This window comes from Diadema antillarum, unplaced genomic scaffold, assembly GCF_040938485.1.
Source record: "Diadema antillarum isolate AM-2024a unplaced genomic scaffold, OU_Dant_1.0 seq00001206_RagTag, whole genome shotgun sequence".
Lineage (NCBI taxonomy): Eukaryota > Metazoa > Echinodermata > Echinoidea > Diadematoida > Diadematidae > Diadema > Diadema antillarum.
The window spans coordinates 116,029-136,607 of NW_027271999.1; the positions used below are offsets into that span (position 1 = coordinate 116,029).

Consider the following 20,579-nt stretch of genomic DNA (forward strand, 5'->3'; position numbering starts at 1 on the left):
TCTTGCCACGTTTAAGTGCGTTTAAGCTAAGTCCTTGAGTGTCGGCGGACATAGGCAAGTGTCACCCTCAAAATCGATGTCGCACCCCGAATGAATTCGACTAAAGTCGCAACGGCTTGTTTCCGAATAATCTTTGGCCGCTCTTAATGATGTGCATAGGAGAAGATGCACACCATGATTACGTAAAAGTGTGCCTATACTGTATTCCTAATCAAACACGATATAAATCAACGAACACGTAATCATGAGAGTCGTCTCTTGAGGAGCTGCATGGCCTTGAGAGTATCATAGTGATCTTTGAAGTTGACATCTCCTGGTTACACTCTGTTATTCCGAAGGTTCGTTAGTCCTAAAACGAAATAAGGTTCGTAATTCCGAGGGTTCATTAATAGTACGCACCGTCTTTACATTTTTGGTTTAACGAATCTTGTTTTATTTTCGGCTAAACGAACCTTCGGAACAACGAACCTTATTTCATTTACGAACCTCATCACATTTTCGGAATTACGAACCTTCAGAATAACGTACCTTCGTCATAACGCCACAATGATGTTCAGATTAACGAATCCTTTCATTTCCGGAATAACGAACCTTATTTCTTTTTCGGATTAACGAACCTTCGGGATAACGAACACTATTCATTTTTGGATTAACAAACATTATTTTTCATTTTCGGAATTACAAACCTTCAGAATAACGACCCTTTGGAATAACTCCACAAATGTTCGGATTTACGAACCCTTTTCATTTCCGGAAAAACGAACTTTATTTCATTTTCGGATTAACAAGCCTTGAAATATAGTACTATGCTAATTTCAAGTCTGTTGTGTACATTGATTTGACTGCCATTGTTGTTTGTGGCGTCCTGTAGTCGGTGTCTGTCCGTCGGACAGTAACTGGAAGTACGTAGCACCCTACTGCTACTACCTCAGCGATATCGCCGGCGAGGGAGACCGTAAGAGTTGGTCGGAGGCGCAGGCGTACTGCCAGACCCAGGGTGGCCATCTTGTATCCATCACCAGCGGTACTGAGAATCAGCTCCTGATGGCCATGGTAAACACGTAGACAGGTTCTGTTGTCATGGTAATGATGATGATGACTCTGGTAATGGCGTTAATCTTGACAATGATGGTGATATTTATTATGAGAATGATGATAATAACTGCAGTTGAACCTCTCTTATCCGGCCTCCCTTTATCCGGATCTCTCTATTATACGGACGCAATCTCGCCGTGATTTTTTTTTATAATTACGGGAGGAAAGGGGGATTCCCAACTCCTTGAGAACTCCTACACAAACACACATGAATTGCATATTACTTCCAACATGATTAACATACATTACATCAAATTTCCTTCCAAATTGCTTACCTTCAGACATTTTAACATCCCCAAACATCCTCAAATCATCGCAAGAACATGGACAGATTATGCGCTCGAGTCCTCTCATATCGCATTGCCACATATAGGTCCATACACAGCCGTCGATATGACTAGATAGACATGCATTGTTTCGAGTCATTGGCTGAGCAACGAATGATATTGAACACTCAAAAATTGTTCACACACAGTACACACACAAAGAGAGAGAGGGAGACCATCTAACAATGGCGACGTACAGTCGACTTTGCCGAGCCGTGATGATCGAATTTTGAAGCGTAGTTTCGTCGACTCGTACTGTTTATTTTCAAGATCTACTTGATAAATTTCTTCATAATTATTTAGGTAAATCATCCCAAGAATTAATAAAAGAAAATGATTTCATTCTTGCAAACACGAACCTCTATTTTGGGGTCTGTTACTGAGTGTAATAATGAAAAGGTTGCAGTATACACATTACTACATGTGGTACTACAATGGGCTACATCAGCACATGTGTATGTATATGTACATGTATAAAGCATTGAGTCTCCCGTATCCGGCCAAATCCCTTATCCGGATGAGCCCCGGTCCCGACTTGTCCGGATACGAGAGGTTCAACTGTATTATGATAAAGATAATGATATTGATGATGATAAAGATAATAATTATGACATTGACAGTAGTATAGGCCTACCACAAGTGATTAAAGTAATAACGTTGATATCTAATGCCCGAGTATTTAGATAGTGAGTTTTTATTCATCGATTTTCCACGGAGTCGTGGTGTCCAAAATACGTACACTACACAGTGCACTTACACGCCACTTCCTGGATTGCATTCCAGTCAGTCTAAATTTAATCAAAATAACGGACAATTCCTATTAATGTCACATTATTTACCGAGGGTCGACAAACCCTTGGCGTTATGAGAGGGACTCACAAACCTATACGCAGTGCCCAACCCTTCTATTAAATCCCATGTGGCACACATCCATTTGGAGTGTATACGAAAACTATTTGGTGCAGTTGATAGAAACATACAAGCTACGTTGTCGATAAAAAAGTAGTATGTACTTATAGCATAATTACATCTGTCTGCATTCTGCTCAAGTCTCCTTCTCTTCTCTTTATATCTGTTACGTTAGGCACCGACTGTTGCTCTACAATACTGGATCGGCCTGAGACAAGAAATCGTCGACGGACCTTACGCGTAAGGCGTCTATTTTGATGTAGTGACTGACCCCCCCCCCCAACACTTTGTAAATCGATTCCTTCTTTAGCAGTTTGAAGATCCAATATGACTTTTAAAAAGTCCACCATGATAAGTAACCAAACAGAGAATATTAATTGTATAGACAGTGATGTCAAAGTGGATGGATCTACAGATCGACACAGTATACAATAATATTAGCATTAGCATTGATTGATTAAAAATATCAAAAGTATCGTTACTATAATGGTATGATGTTACGATATCAATTCATTACAGTGTGCGTCGAAGAGGGATGATAGAAAATATGCAGAAGAATATCATCAAAAGCATTAGATAGACGAGCATAATGAATTATTCAGTTCAAAGAGAGTTTCATTAACGCCAGTGTATATTACGTTATAACGGAACATAAGCCAGATAGGCAACAGTCTACGCAACACGCAACATTTATGTGACCGAAACACTAAAGAAAGAGAAAGAGAGAGAGAGAGAGAGAGAGAGAGGGAGGGAGGGGGCGGAAGAGATAGAAGCATTTCAAACTCTAAAGATCTACCGGGACAAAACGAAATGGGTCTTTAACTATTGAATTTGCATCTTTGTTCTGACAGCTGGTCCGACGGAAACCCGTATACCTACGCCAACTGGAACCCCGGTGAACCGAACAACAAACATGGGGAAGAGTCGTGCGCCGAGATAAGCAAATACAGTGGTAAGAGTCCATAAGACAATGCCGTTTGTTGCTACCTTTAAGGATATTCTTTATATCTATCGCAACGAGAGGGGAGTTATAGGAGTTGATCTTCCACAAGAACTATGTTACTATTATGTAGGTGAACTTTTTTTTTGAAAAACGGACTGGAAAATACACAGCTTATAAAGCTATTTCATCACTCCTTCTGAATTGCTCGGACACGGATAGGAGAACGGGACACTGTACGTTCACATGGCAGTAAAGAAAATGACACTGGAAACTCAAAATGTTCCAGTATCAATGGCATCTATCGTGAAATATGTATTTCATGATATGGAACTGCACAAACAATCCATACATTTCTGATCGAGCACTATTTCTAATTCTCTTAATTCTTTTACTCCAGGTTCGGACGGGACCGTTGGAGAGTGGAATGACCAGAACTGCGGTGTGCCAACCCCGTTCATTTGCAAGAGGTTACAAGATTCGATCACTCCCATCACAAACGCCCCGACACCCGAGCCAACCGGTGGCTGCGATAACGGATACTTCAAGTACTACAACCGATGCTATCGCATGGGCGGTTATGATACTAACGATCGATACAAGTGGAAGGCTGCCCGGGACGTCTGCATAGCTGAAGGCGGGAACTTGGTGGGAATCCACGACAAGAGGGTCCAGTGTAAGTGGCAAAAGAGTTGCAGGTCATTTTTGATCAGTTAGCATCTGCCATGATTTCTCACTACTCGCGAAAGGTTTAGTGTAAGCGCACAAAAATTGTTTTGAAATTCATTTTTTCACACACACACACAGACACCCTGGGAGCCTAACCAGCTTTGATTGAGTTCAGAGGCCTCGTTCGATCAAACCGACAGAAATTTTACAAAGGTTCGCTGGATGAAACTCCTAAATGACTAAATTACACCACTTGCCTCCCTGCATATGCATTTTTCCTTTCAATCTGATAATTACAAAGGTGCCTGTAATGATACAGCGCTCTCACGAAGACTGTATTTGAATCGCATAATGGACGGATTGTCCAATTTGAACCGAATTAAAAACCACACATGCTGGTTTCTTTCTCCATTTTGGTCCGCAGCTCTCCTGACATCCATGCTCCTTGATATGCCTACGGACGTGTGGATCGGTTTCTCGGATCTCGGATCACCGGGTCAATATCACTGGACCGATGGAAAGGCGGCAGTGTACACTAACTGGCTACCCGGAGAACCGAGTGGGAGAGTCACCTTTCCCGGAGAAGTGAGTTCCGATCTTCAGTAGATATCCTGTCACCAACGGGTACTTGGTGCACTAATGATCACTTGTGTGTGTGTGTGTGTGTGTGTGTGTGTGTGTGTATGTACTTTACCGACATCGGTAGCATATCTGTGAGTTGCTGTTATCACCGTTATCATTGAGAATTTAAAATGAGAATGAAAAGTATATGAATTATCATATAATGACCATTATTATTATTATCATCATTATTATTATTATTGTCATTATTGTTATTATTATTATTATTATTATTACTATCATCATCATCATCATCATTAAATCTTATTCTTGTTATTTCGTATAACTCATATTGCATAAAATACCTGTTCAAAGCAAAATGTTAAAGTTGATAGTAATATCTTTTGTCTGGTAATTTAAAGCCTTGATGACCTTCTATAGCTATTGTTTTCTTAATATCCCCTTTCTTAGTGTTTCTCGAAGGCTTATACCAGAAAGGCTTATTACGTAAGTGCAAGCTGTTTCCCCGCTCAAGAAACGCACCAACTTTAGGAATTGCAGTCTTTATGTAGTTTATAGTTAGGCCTACCATGGTGACATCTTGCCTGCAACCAATCAGCTCTCTGTGCATTTCAGTCGTTGCTGTGAAAAGTGTAAGTACGATAATTGAGTCAAAATGTTCATAATGTTTACATCCAGCATTTTAACTCAACGGCATCCCCGTCTACGAATTCTACAATATCTCCGCCAAGTCCGTATAAACTTTGGACGCTGCATAAAGTCTGCCGCCATCAGTCGTGTTTCCTTTCGCTAATGTACTTTGCAGGAGAGCAGGAACTGTGTGGAAATGATGAACGATGCATCGTACGCGGGGAAATGGAACGATGTGCAATGCGACGAGGTCATTGCATACATGTGCGAGAAAGATCTAGGTAAGGCGTGGTGGAATGATGTGAAATCATGAATACGATTGTCACAAATTGATTGAGAATTAAACTTTCATTGAAAGTATTGTAATTTCGACATTGTCACAAGTATGCATCACCTGTATTTAGTATTAGCTTCTCAGAGTGTTGACAATGTAGAAATTGCAATGTCGTGTAGTATCTAGAGTACAATTGAAAAGCATATAAAACATGGAGGAATTTTTTTTTTCATCCTTTGGGATGATAAGTGTCGATATTTTGTCATCGTTAGTTGTGTCTATCAATAATATGACATTCTTTTCAGAAATTTTATTTGCTAAATCTAACTGTTAGTTTCAGTTTTTGTTCTTGTCTTCAACTGATAACAAACACCACAATTTAGAAGAGGTATAGTATGTCTTTTAAGTGTAGTTATTATGGAGTTTTAAACATCTGTATCACTAGAATACGGGATTGATTTTTAATCACTCTCCCAGTGCCTGGCGCCAGCGAAGATCCACCCTCTAGCTCGTACTGTAACGACCGCAGTTACTTTGCATACGATGGTGACTGCTACAAGGTCGACACCACTCAGCGCACGTACGCGCAGGCGCTGGATTTCTGTCGCTACGAGGGCGGGAATCTCGCCAGCATCACGGACTCGTTCCACGATGCCTACCTAGAGTACCTCTTGTATTCAAGCGGCGTGCCAGACGCCTGGATTGGTATGACCAGGAACGAGGTATGTACCAGCTTACAAAGATTGACACTCCGTTCAGAGTGTAGGCCTTCGCCTGGAGAAATAAAGTGAAAACAAAATGAACAGCTAACATGACCCGAAACTCCGCAATTGGAATGTCAGAATTTTGCATGATTTTACGAAACGTGATATTAATTACTGATTACTATTCCATTATAAATGCTAGACGATGATGTTGTCATTGCCGCACCAACCTCATTAATGTAGATGCTAGAAGGATGTAAAAGATTATTCTTGTCAAAATTTTAGCAACGCAATCTCATTAGACATCAGACAGTCTTTTAAACGTACCTTCAGGTACAACTCAGAAAAGTTTATCCCCACTAAATTTCCTCTTTTTTTTTGCATAAAATCACAAAGGGAAAATGGTATGCTTCGCATCATATTTCTTAGTGTGCAAGAGCTGTTTAATCTAATAAAGATGACTCTTGAGGAAAAGGTTGTAGTTATCGACTAGAAATAATTGTATGCTCTTAGTTTTAACCACAAAGCTGATGACGTCATCATCTCAGCTAAGTTGGATATGTTGATGCGACCGGGGCTCCGTTTCATAAAGATCTTATTAGAGACTTTTCCATGAAATGGATTTGAAAGTCTCATATTCCAGTGTAGTTATACATGATGAGTGACTTTGGCTATTCTGAGATTCATGTAAAGACATTTATGTGACATCTTCGCCAAACGGACCCCAACTTCCACAAGACGATAAAAATTCTGAAATTCCATAACTCTCTCATTTCATGTCCGATTTTGATAAAATTTCTGTCAAGTTACAGTTTACCTCCTTCCCCCTGCCATCCTGGTGCACTTCTATCACGATCTTTAACACCCCTTTCCCAGGATGGAGAGTACGCGTGGAGTGACGGGTGGCCCGTATACTACTCCCAGTGGGGCGATAGCGAGCCAAGCCAGCGGCCCGGGGAAGGCTGCGTGGTGCTCAACGACGATCCCGCGTGGGACGATGTCAGCTGCTCGGGTCTCCATGCAACCATCTGCAGACAGACAAGCAGTAAGTTCCTAATTCATTTTGATCCTCATGTTTTGTTTACCTCATGATTGCGTTTTCTCATCTTTTATTTGTGTTCGGAAAACACTGTTGATAACACCTGTATAGGCTCACATAGCCCGACCGGACGCCGCGATTCACATTTGCATGGCAGACAGGGTTGTGTACAGTAAAGGCTCACATAGGCCCTAATGAGGTATTACCAACAACAATGTAACAAAAAGGTCTTGGTGGCAGAACATATAACGTAATTATTCACTTGTTTAAGGTTGTACCTATATGGATGTCCTAGCTAGGTCCCATTTCGTTAAAAATGGTACACTGCAAAAAGTCCGGTGTTAAATAGTGAACACCGAGCTGGTGTTAAATTTTCGGTGCTCATTTATGGTGTTAAATTAACACCTCCGGGTGTCATTTCCAAATCTTAAACTGTTTTTTGAAGAGTTTCTTAGTAACTGCACTTTTTGTTGATTTTTAATTTAAACAAGACGATCAAGAATTTTACATTAGAATACTAGATTTTTGAAAAAATGTGAAAATAAATTTACACCAAAGTAACACCAGCTGGTGTGGTCTCTTATTGAAGCTGGACGGGTGTTAAACCAGTGATATTAACACCAACAAATATCAAATCAACACCATGTGGTGTCATTTTTGAATTAACACCAGTACAGTGTCAAAATAACACCAGGTGCGGCGTCAAATTAACACCACGAAGTGTCAGGTGAACACTTTTCAACACCATCACAGTGCATTTTCAACACCTGTGGGTGTGGTCCTTTATTGAAGTTTGATCGGTGTTAGATTTAACACCCGTGGTGTTAAATCTAACACCGATGTTTTTACAGTGTATAATTTGCAAATTTCAAAAGTTTTCTTCTCCAGATACAGAACAACTGAGTCATCGCACATACCACAAACGAAGTCAAGTTAAGCGTAGACAATTAAGCAAGTGCACAAAATCAATCCGTCAGGTGCCTACCCCAGATGCCTGAAAATAAACAACATTTTGTCGTTTGTCTTTGTGTGTGTGTGTGTGTGTCAAAATAGAAGTGCCTCCGACACCAGTACCAACGTTACCTGGTGACTGCCCGGCGGGCCAGAGCGAGTTCGGCGGCCACTGCTACTACGTGCCGGACGAGGCCGTGTTTGCCGAGTGGTTCACGGCGCGCTACATCTGCCAGTCGCAGTATGGCGGCGAGCTAGTCAGCATCCACTCGCAGGAGGAGAACGAGTTTGTGCGGAACCTGGCCTTCGGAACCCAGGGCGTCCGCTCTGTTTGGCTGGGTCTCACTCGCTCCGAAACGGGTTAGTGCGTAATACTGGTACATCCTTGGTGAGACCTGTGTGAGAAAACGATACTGGGACAATACAGAGTCTATCTGGACTATAGAGAATTATATAGATGATGACTGGCGGGGGAGGGAACATACCGGATGTTCCAACCGAAGTGTTTAAAATGCCATTGAGGGAGGTTATAAGTCCCGAGACGAAGTCGAGGAACTTATAGCCTCCCTCAATAGCATTTCAAACCCTTAGGGTGGAACGTTTGGTACGTGTTCCCGACAACAAAAGTCATCATCTGTTGTATGGGTTAGTCAAATACGTCAATATCAACCGAACCACCAGCCAGCACAAATTCACTGTGTGCGCGCGGACTTAGGCCCTCTGTCATTTTGTTACGTGAAAATGTTTTCCCATGGGAGAACATTACAAAGAATGTTCGCCCTAATGTACCTCCATCACGTGACTGTGTTTAGCCAATCACTTACCGGTATTTGACTAACTCATGTAATATAATTCAATATGTTGAGACATCATAATCGTCCACAATTTGGTAGATGGACATATTGATAAGTACAGATACAGATATATTTGTAAACACATCTGTTTGTGTGTGTTTGCGTGTGTGTGCGTGTGAGGGAGAGACAGTGAGAGGGAAGAAGCGAGACAATTACAAGAAAGTGCAACAAAGAGAGGTAAGATTGTGAAAAGGGAACACTTTTTATCGAGCACACTACGTAACATGCTTTGATAATCTCTTCGTAACCATGTAAAACCATGTACACCGAAAGAATATGAATTACTTATTGTGATAATGGTGCTTTAAACAATAACTTTAGGTATGTCGTAATGAGTCACTCAAGATCTAACGAGATATGTCCTTCATTGTCATGATCTTAAATTTCTGTTATTGTGACCTTGTCGGCTTCGCAGGTGGTTTCAAGTACACGGATGGCACTCCAGTGGACTACGTGCATTGGGCTAATGGCGAGCCTACGGAGGAGTGGGCGGGGTCTACCGAGGACTGTGTGGAAATCTACACCAATGAGTACGGCAAATGGAATGACGAAGACTGCTACGCTAGCGCCTCCTACGTCTGCAAGATGGATAAACGTATGTCAAGCAAACAACTTTAAGGGATGGTACAGTTTCAGTTGAGATGGGGCTACATGTTTCTAACTTTTTTTCATGATTTTTTTTTCTCGAGAAAATGAGAAACCTCCTAATAAAAGATGGCACACACATTTTATTATGATTGCTTTGTTTTGGGCTATCTCGACAATTTTTTTCAAAACTGATTTCTATCACATGAACTTTGAATTCCTTTTAGAATTGTATGCTCTTTAAAATTTCATAAAGTGGTTTCTAAGTACCTTGCAAAAAACTAAAGGCTGAATCCTCATCTCAGCCAATACCATACCATCCCTTTAATAATTGTCCCTTAAGAAATTGAGTTTGCTTTTCTCATTTTTTTCCTGTTGTTACTTAAAAGAAAACCACGCTCTATTGACTTCAAATAATCACCCATTTTTTGTTTACACACTTTGTAAATGATTTTTCTCTAACGTGCTTCTGTCGTAATGTTGCTTTGATATTTTAACACTTATATTGTATAGTCAAGCAAAACTTACTGGTTTATCACGTACCTCCTTTCCTTCTTGGCAGGGGGCGGAGGAACGTATTTTCGTTTGTGCGTTTGTTTTTTGTTTGTCTACTGTGTTGTTGTTGTTGTGTGTTTTTTTTTTTTTTTGGGGGGGGGGGAGTATATATCATTGTTTTGCTCTGCAATGCTGTTAAAAGATAGATACAGAAATGGGTCTTGATCATTCTGATCTTTCACTCACGATATATGTAAAATAAAACTGAGGTTTGTTTTGATAACATCGAAACACGAAGTAATAAGACCCTATTCTTTCTATCAATGTTTTCAGGTAATAACGACACACAGGCGGAACCAGTCATATCAGACAATGGTAAGTGAGGCCCATCTCATCTTGCACAGCTGCTATAAAGTGTGGATATCGGTAGGATTTAAAAAAAGAAGAGATGACAGCTTGCATAGTGCAGTTCTAGTATATATCATCTTAATTTTTGTTGTTATTTACATGTCTTCCATATGACACTGAAGGACAGTTACAGCGCCGAGTTGCAACGTATCAATGATCAACGGTTGTATACAATAGTTATAATATGCAATGTTAAGGGTGGTGATTTGGCTCAGTCAGTATAGCGCGTCTGCCTCCAGATAGAAAGGACCCGGGTTCGATTCCCGAGTCTAACTGAGCAATGTTGTGTGTAATCATATGGCCACCCCTACTAAGAGGCAAAACGATCTGTCCCTCGCATAGGACATAAAATGAGGTGAGAGGTGAGGTGAGGAAAAGTGTGAGAGAGTCACACCTACACCTAAAGGCGCCAGCTTCATTGATCGCAATGGGCAGAGCGCATAACCAGGTAAAGTGTTACCCCTCAATGTTGCTATAATTTCTGCATGTACCCAGTCTACTCACTGGGAATGGTATTGCTAAGATACATGGCAGACTTTGATACCGCATCATTTGGAAACAATCCCTGAAAGATGCATTGGGTCCATGTGGGTCTGAGGCTCTCCTCCTCTCCACTCTCCATCCCCCTCCAATCCCCTGGTCCCACACATTCTTCCCTCACCCACCCTTTTCGTCCTTCTGTTCCCTTCCCTCCCTGTCCCTTCCCTCTTTGTCCCTTCCCTCTCCTTGCCCTCCCCTATTTCCCTCCACTCCCCTTCTGTCTCTCCCATAACCTCCTTGCTCCTCCCCCATTTGTCCTTTCCCTCCCCTCCTCTCCAAACTTGTCCGTGCTCCTCCCTTAGATGCCGTTTAAGTGCATAGTGATGATCATCTCTTGCATCATTTTTATTAACCATGTTCCCTTTTTATCTCCCAGGTTCGCTGTCGTCTGGAGCCATTGCCGGCATCGTCATAGCCATGCTCGTGATCGTCGCTGCCGTCGTTCTCGTGGTCGGATATTTCGTTGGTGTCCGCGGCAAGTCCAAGCCCGCGATGCCTTCAACGTCAAGCTCATTCCCGACTCCGGCTCCACCGGCTGGTTTTGACAACGCTCTCTACGTGTCTGGTTCCAGTGAAACTAAAGTTCAGGTTGAGGAGAAGTCGAAGGAGCCGGGCTCTGCCGAGGCGTAGTCTTTTTTTTAACCAAATGTAGTTTTATTTCTTCTTCTTTTTTTCATAAACGAAGCGTAACGGATCGTTAAAGATTGTCTGCCCCTTTTTGCACACCTTGCGAAATTTTGCATGGTTAAGTAATAATGTCTCCCATCATAGTGTGTGGAAACTTACGATAATACACCACAGAATTTCAAAGCAAAAAGAAAAACAAAAACCAACCCCATGTCACTCGAAAATATGCTTCACTTTTGTACAGAGAATAACGGTTGAATTTTTTTTCGGGGTCCGAATGAATTCACTGGAAATCTATAGTATTGTTTCCCCCGCCATTAGAGAAAAGTTTTCAGCTGTATTATTCTGAGGAAAGGTATGAATTACCTACCTCTACGATATACCAGCTTATGAAAGGAATCTGATTTCCAGGGTTGCAAAAGGGACACACGAACTTAAATAACAATTTCACCGTGTCTCTTCATTCATACACAGTATAAATATAACAGACGATGAGAAAGTAGCAAAATCTGTATTGTTTTGTCATATAGGATGATTTTGCATTCAAAGTACTTAGGAGGCGAGGCAATATTTTTCTTACGAGAATAACATTCATATTTACTTGTCTCCGTGTGTATCGGGCATAGCTGGTAGTAAATTACAAAACAAAGAAATCACTCCTTCTAACAAGTGTCTTAAGGTAGGATTCAACATAAATCAGAAATCGTTCAGTAGGTATATTAAGATCGACATGGACGGAACCTAATCCTCGCATATTGAAATATTTGAAATACTTTGTGTTTAGAAAATTGCGTTGTGTTTATGATTGTGTATGATTTTTGTTGGAAATGGAAAATAAATGAAATAGATAAAATTGAATAAGATATAGAATAAACATCGCTTTCTACAATGCATTCAAATATTACATGAAGTTGTCGTTTTTCTTTACCTGTCTACCTAGAAATTGCAAAGTTTACATCATCCGTCTTATTTTTGTAATGTAACTATGATAATAACTTGGCGGAGCAGATAAAATAGTATGAACGTATGTTAAAAGCCTTTCATAACCTCTGTCTCTCTATGTGCTGCTTAGAATCACATCTTGCTTAAGAGCATGGTGGCGTGTCTGAATAAAGTTTGTCGACTACATAGGATATACTCAAATATGATACACCATAGTATGAATTGAAACTTTGTTTGCAAACCATACCGGCAGGAAAACTAGACTCCTCCCGCGAGGTGATTCAAATAAATGATGACACGAAATTTTGCGATTTGTATCATAATAGTGTTGTCAATTGTCCATTTTCGTGTTGTGTCTATAAGAGATAGAGCATAGACGTCAGGATTATGATATTGGTGTAAATATTGACTGCGACCTTTGAAAGGGTTCTCCACGCCCATGTAAAGTTGTAGGGTGTTCTAGAGAGAAACACACACGCACACACACAATTACGACATCAATCACTAGCTGTAGTCATTTCGTTTGATACCACTATGTATCTTCATGCGTATACTTGTTAAAAGAAATCTCAAAATAATCTTGTGAACATTTGAATTTGTCCCTCTCTTGCGACTCCACTAGCTCCATCATGGCGACAAACAAAGATTTCTGGATGGAAGCCAATCAAGTGAATAGCTTGCTTGGATATCATTATGTCGAGTTCGTCACATCTATTTGTGATTTCGACGTAACAATGATCCTACTTTACCATCGTGCATGAGTTGCATTTCGATATCTTAATGACCAGGAACCTGCACGTCAGAAGAGGATTGTGTAAACATTCATAGTTTCTTGATGTAGGATACATGTTTTTATATTTAATATCTTTGGTTTTATTCTTATTTGCCTCAGACTGATTAACTTGATTAACTTAGGGAATCTTCACTGTAAAAACATCGGTGTTAGATTTAACACCACGGGTGTTAAATCTAACATCGATCAAACTTCAATAGAGGACCACACCCACAGGTGTTAAAAATGCACTGTGATGGTGTTGAAAAGTGTTCACCTGACACTTCGTGGTGTTAATTTGACACTGTACCTGGTGTTATTTTGACACTGTACTGGTGTTAATTCAAAAATGACACCACATGGTGTTGATTTGATATTTGTTGGTGTTAATATCAATGGTTTAACACCCGTCCAGCTTCAATAACAGACCACACCAGCTGGTGTTACTTTGGTGTAAATCTATTTTCAAATTTTTTTCAAAAATCTAGTATTTCAATGTAAAATTCCTGATCGTCTTGTTTAAATTAAAAATCAACAAGAAGTGCAGTTACTAAGAAACTCTTCAAAAAACAGTTTAAAATTTCGAAATGACACCCGGAGGTGTTAATTTAACACCATAAATGAGCACTGAAAATTTAACACCAGCTCGGTGTTCACTATTTAACACCGGACTTTTTGTAGTGTTTGAATAGAGCTCACAGTGGAAATGTCTCTACCAGAACTATTCCGCGAGGATTGTAACAAGTGATGATTAACATTTTATTTTCTTCTGTGAAATAAACAATGCAAAACTGACTGTTGTACTGTATGCACTCGTACCTACATGGGCCCTCATTCTATCTAGTCAAAACTTCGATATCATCAACATAATTGATGCAGCTTTGCCATGTATATCAGTCAATCCTGTCAATATATCGATCAATTCATTGGTTTACGGTTCGTTATTCGGAAGGTTTGTCAATCCGAAAATGAAATAAATTTCGTTATTCCGAAGATTCATTAATCCGAAAACGAAAAGATGTTCGTAATTCCAAAAGGTTCGTTATTACGCACTTTCTCTTTATTGCCGGATAAACGAATCTTAGGAACTATTTCAACACCATTTCATTTTTGAATTAACAAATCTTCCGAATAATGAACCTTGTTTCATTTCGTATTGACAAACCTTATGAGTGGTGAACATCATCCAGTTTATCTAATCGGTCATAGTTATGTCCCTGCTTCCTTGTTATTACGGGTGCTCAATCGTGCAATCATCTAGAAAACAATCATAAGTGATACAGTACATGGAAAGGGAGAATGAGAGAGCGAATGACCGAGGCACAGGGGAGAAAGGATAAAAGACGATGTAGGGCGAAAGGGGAGAGAGTGAGCGAGAGGGGGGGGGGGGAACAAAAGAAGTGATGGAGATGGTGGTGATCGCCGTGGTACAACAGAAAATGCCCCTAATTTCGAGCATATGCCTCATGCTTTTGGACAGTTGGCCTATCGTAAAGCTGCATTCTTCACTATAGAGTATAAAACATCCGTTTTCGTGGTCTCATTCTCCTGTACGTTTGAGGCAGTCAACTTTGACCCGACAGTGTAAATAAAATGTCTTCTCCAAAAGCTGATATTTGTTAACTCGGCGCTTTAAAGGGATGGTATACAGTATTGGTGGAGATGAAAATTGGGCTTTTAACTTTTTGTGAGATACCAAGAAAACACTCATTATATAGTACAGAGCATACCATTTTAAGAGGAATTCAAAGTTTATTTGATGAAAATCGGGTTTAGAATGACTGAAACATCCAAAAACAAAGTAAAACAAAGCGATCGTCACAAAGTGTGGGTCCCACACTTTATTAGAATCGCTCTTTTTTTTTGATATCTCAGCCATTTCAAAACCAATTTTCATCAATAAACGTTGAATTCCTCGTAGAATTACATGCTCTTTCATATTTCATAAGAGGTTTCTCATTATCACACCAAAAAATGCTAGAAACCTGAAATTAGGTCTCAACCAAAACTATACCACCCCTTTAAAGGGGATTTGAAAAAAAAAAAATATTGCAGATTATATATCGGCACAAGCCGTAAAGCCATTTGCATACATTAATTCATGAAATGTGACTGTACGTCATTTCTCTATTTTAGGTGCGTATTCATTATCGGCCTTATCTTTTCGTGCCGGTGTTCTGATTACACAAAACCCAATGGAAGACGTTGCAACATGTTTCCTGGCACCGGGTGTCTCCTATTGGTTTTCCCCAGCCTGATCTGAACCATATATTTTGACTGAATCATAAATGATTTACTTGCGTTTCGCCTTCACCAGTAATGTTTGCTGTTCGACAATGCTTCTTCAATGATTTGTAAAATACCAAAGAGACAATCACTTGTTTTCTTCTTTTATCGACACGTATTATAAAGGAGGCAAGTAAAAACCCGTACTTAAAATGTATATAATGATATATATACATACATATATATATATATATATATATATATGTATATATAGTATATATGTATATATATATATATATATATATATATATATATAAGGTGAAAGGAAGATATTGCAATACATTATTGCAATATTTAATGGTTGCATCAAATTTTCAGCGCGTCACACGTTTTCTTCAGGATATTATTAAGATATTGGCTTTTCAGATGTGTAATACAACATTTGACATCCCTGCGAGAATTATATTTCCCCCCAAGAGATCATATTTTCCCAAACCACTGCGGAAAAATATCGCCCCAAAGGGAAAATATAACTCTCAAGTGACTGTCAAGTGTTACATTATGATGATAGAGAAGACAATATTTGTTATATTGTATGGTCTACATAAATACACATCATTTTATTCCAGCCCCGTCGAAAGCCAGTCAAATTCTAATATGTACACTATAACCTGATGTGACATCACTGCCAGCAATATAATGATTATGATCCTCGCTGCATTAGTCACGTGATTACATTATTACCAATCATTGACGAATATTTCTGCTAACATGTATTTGAATGCAATTATTCCATGTATACTGAGATTATTATTTCATTTGATGTTTCATTTGATCGCACAGACAAATATCCACTGGTGAGGAATAAAGTCGAAAGCTTAAGAAAATCTGCCTCCTGCGACATGTTTGATTTTTATCATATCTATATCAAGGCTCGACACTAACATTTTTTTTTCTTTTGTGGGGGGTGGGGGGGGGGGGGGAAGTGGCCCAAACGGGCCACCAAAATCATTTTTTGATGCCCCCCATAAAATAGATAGACGAAATAAAATCATTCAATAAAACATTAAAATGGTACAATAAACAATGATAATCAAGTGAAAACTGACAGGTATGATTAAGTGCTTCAAATGCCACATACTGTGACGATGTTAAACTAAGTCTAACATCGGCCACATGGCCACCGCCAATATCGAGCCCCACTTATGTTAGTGTGTGTACACACATGCACATATACATGTTTATATGCATAATTGCATGCATATGAATTTTTCTAATAAATGTATATAATGATGGTGGGTATGTTTAAGTCATGTGGCATGCTACGCTCGGAAGGTCATCTATACTGTAATAACTATATAAGCGTTAAGAAACAGCCGTGCCATGATTTGTTTTCATATCATAAACTGTCCTCTTATTCGTGGCGTTTGTAGCATGTCTTACGAACATAATTATTTTCGTGTTATCATATGCGGGCAGGGGTATATGTTCCCATAAAAGTAAAACTCAAACCCTCACACCAACAAAACATTTGTAAAATTTTCAATATAAAGCGCTTCAGCGACTGCCTATATCGTTGTGATTGGTTTTTATCTCAGTTGATTCAGGGAGGTGTGACTATACTAGGTTGCGTGTTCACCTCCGATGCAATGCATTTCGGTTTTTGCGTTGTCGACATGTTCGTTCATAGATCAAAGTTTGTGTCAACACGGCCAAGGAAGCATGGATTTTAATCAACAACTCTACTAATTACACTGAAGGTTCGACAGATTATCAATCCAAACGATAGCTGATATCTCGGGGAAAATATTGCATACATAATTTGCCACAGCAAGCGTAAAGGTTCTTTAACCTATCTATTAGCTTACGTCTATCCAATTTACCAAGCATTTAGAATTTGGCACGGTCATGCACGTAGGTATACCACAGGCAATCGTCAGTGCCAGAATATCACAACAATAATTATCACATGAACAAGAAATGCACCTCGCCAACTGTACGTGCCACTGGGGAAAATTTTCATAAGCCCCTCCCTCCCCCCCCCCGTGTCTTCCTGTTTTTATTTTGTGTGTTTTGTTGTTGTTGTTCTTGTTGTTGTTCTTGTTGTTGCTGCTGCTGCTGCTGCTGCTGTTTTCAGTGAGGAAAATTTATCATCTAAAGGACTTTTTATGAGATTCTTCAACTAATCTCAAAAACTCAAGACAATTAATGTTCAGTTGTCTCGTGAAATGAATTGAAGTATATCATACACCTATAAGAGCTCTATGTACCATGGATTTGGAAAAAAACTATATTCTTAAAAAGCCTTTTTTTTCATGCAAATATGATGGATGGGATCATCTACCTTGTGTCGTGAAAACAATGTAAAATTGTAACGTTCCGCAACTTTCTTATTTTCTTAAAGTCCAATTTTAATGAAACTTTCACCATATTTATACTCCGTTGATTTAACCTTATTTATCAAGGCAAAAGTGGCATGGATCAACACTGTAACTAAAAGGTCCATCTGTAAGTGAAGAGGAGAAAGCACGTTTCTTGTTTATGTTTGCTATATACTAGTAATGTTAATCTGGAAACACCTGTATGAGTCTACAACGCATGCGCAACAAATGATGCGTTCTGAAAGAGGAAATCCAGTCCAAGTGTAAGTTTGACTGATAAGAAAGAATAAAATGTTAAGAGTTCAACGGCAAAATTTTGATCGAAATCGGGTGAAAACTAAGGAAGTTATGACATTTTGAAGTTTCGCTAATTTTTTTTTTTTCAGGAAACAGTTCTTGAACAGTCGATATCGATATGCAAATGGTAAAGTGAGCATGTCATCCCCTCACAACTTGCCATATAGTTTGTACCAAAAAAGATATCATTTAAACGCAATTATGCCCGAGGCTCAAATTCTGGTATATATAACTATATAGCCCATATTCAGCTACACTAAGCTTGTCTTTCATGGGGTCCAGTTGGATGTGTGGTGGGACCACTTCGTCAGATTATGCACCCTGCTCTTTTCTATGAATGAATTATGAAGCGGGATCTTTTACGCGGATGAGTTCATTTTGTGACTCTTTCACACGCGGAACCGCCCTTTATATCATAATATTCGATAGACCAAGTGTTTTGCTTCTTACTCGAGGGGACGGTATGATTAAACAGAACATAGCTCGGCTAAGAGGCTTGTTGTTACTCTTCTCAATATATCCTGGAGAGTGATAGCAAAAATTAACATCTAAATAATTATGACCCCTCTCCGTAAAAGATAATAATATTCTCTTCATTCAGGATTGAAACTGTCATACGGCCGTTAGTGTCGACAATAACAGATAGTTGCATATGGCAACATTTTGTGAAGAAAGTGACTTGACCTGCAATCAGCATTTTCTTTTCTTATGAAATTATGAAAAAAAAAACTTATCAGACTACAACTGCTGGGAGCCTACTGCCATTATCAGAGTAAACACGATCAGTATTGAAGCCGATAAGACAGAGAAACATTTTGCAACAATTCAAAATGCTTACTTAAGAATAAAGAAAAAGAAGAAAGATCAAAGAAGAAGAACTATCATAACAATATGCAGATCTACAGATATGATCTTCGACTTCGAACTCCCCTTAGTTTGTCGAAGGACTAATTATGGGCCACTTGCAGTGATAGCGAGATGGGGGGAGTTGTCTCCACAGGCTGTCGCGCCCACTGCTCGACGTGAGATCCAGGCACTGCCTGTCCCGTACTGGGTCCTGCTATGATTGAGGGCAAGTTCATGTTCTCAGCGAGATCTCGCGATTAGTGCTATCTTCAGGGCTGATCCAAACACGACGTTCTTCTGCAGACTCTGCCGTTCTTGAAAAAGTGCGACGGACTGGCAGATAATTTTGGATTATTTTCTTATTTTCTTTCCCTGATTTTAGCAGAACTTGGTTCCCATTGGCTACTAACACTACTACTGTTCTTCAATAGACATCTCGTCACACAGAGATTGAAGGAGATCTACTTCTGAAGAGTTCAGCATTGCCTTGAGAAGAAGTTATTATATATCACGCGGGATATGAACAATAATTAACCATGCGTGTCTATTTGCTATTTCTCCTCTCTGTGCTCGCACAAGGTGAGTCTTTCATTTTATGCTAAAATGTGACTGTTTTCCATCTGATTCTAACCAGCGCGCTGGAAAGAATAGCCGGTGAAAAAAAGATTAGCAAAGTCCTTTTAAGTGTATGTTGGTGTTTTTCATTTACATGGCGACCTCATGTCATGAACATTACCGTATAAAGTTGCTGTTATCTAATCGAGACGCTAATCAATGGTGCACACCCTCATGCATAGGGCGATAAAAACGGGAACATTACATCTTCAACTTTGCTTCCTACACGTAACAGACGTCGACAAGGGACACACATTAGATTAGTCGTAAAAGTCGAAAAGAAAACTTTGCCTAAAATTATACTTAATGAAGGAAGACAATTATGAAGCTATGAGAAAATGCAGCCACTTCGTATCTGATATATATCGCAAACGCTTTGTGCTATTCATTGGAACTACATATTGTACATGTATGTCGAATAATGATAAACAGCAACCTAAAATTCATCATCACATAAAATGTCACGTAGGCTATAGGGAAATGATGGAGTTAGTTATGCCCACCTTCGACTGGCCACAACATGATCTGTAACTATAAGCCTTAAAGCCGGAGAAAGTGGATTTATCCATATATTTTAATGCCTCACGCCAGAAAAAAAAAATGTAGCTGAGAAACCTTCTCGGTATTGTGTAAGAACGATTGATTATCAACTTTGTTTGGATCATCATTATAAATGTTGGAGAAATAACTGGATTTGCATTATATTCATATTTCCACTTTTCAATATCTGTCACAAGTCTTAAAACACGGTTTGCCCATAAAAAATTAGGAAACAAAAAAACTTAACGAATACATGGAAGAGCGAAAAAAGTTTTAGCTTTATGAGAAATTCGTTTGCGTGCTCATTTCTGTGCGATGTGTAGAGTTATTCA

At 39.4% G+C, this 20,579-nt stretch overlaps 1 protein-coding gene across 1 annotated transcript in view; it reads left to right on the forward strand.

Moving 5' to 3' along the window:
• The window catches only part of LOC139744726 (macrophage mannose receptor 1-like), a 38,972-nt gene extending 27,341 nt beyond the window's left edge, over window positions 1–11,631 (forward strand). Inside the window, exons 31-42 of the mRNA XM_071655148.1 lie at window positions 872–1,053; window positions 2,506–2,570; window positions 3,182–3,288; window positions 3,671–3,946; window positions 4,364–4,524; window positions 5,327–5,432; window positions 5,903–6,147; window positions 7,006–7,174; window positions 8,222–8,479; window positions 9,389–9,568; window positions 10,387–10,428; window positions 11,378–11,631. Of these exons, the coding sequence (XP_071511249.1) occupies window positions 872–1,053; window positions 2,506–2,570; window positions 3,182–3,288; window positions 3,671–3,946; window positions 4,364–4,524; window positions 5,327–5,432; window positions 5,903–6,147; window positions 7,006–7,174; window positions 8,222–8,479; window positions 9,389–9,568; window positions 10,387–10,428; window positions 11,378–11,631 (2,045 nt within the window). The remainder of the gene's footprint in view (window positions 1–871; window positions 1,054–2,505; window positions 2,571–3,181; window positions 3,289–3,670; window positions 3,947–4,363; window positions 4,525–5,326; window positions 5,433–5,902; window positions 6,148–7,005; window positions 7,175–8,221; window positions 8,480–9,388; window positions 9,569–10,386; window positions 10,429–11,377) is intronic.
• The last annotated feature ends 8,948 nt before the right edge of the window (window positions 11,632–20,579 follow it).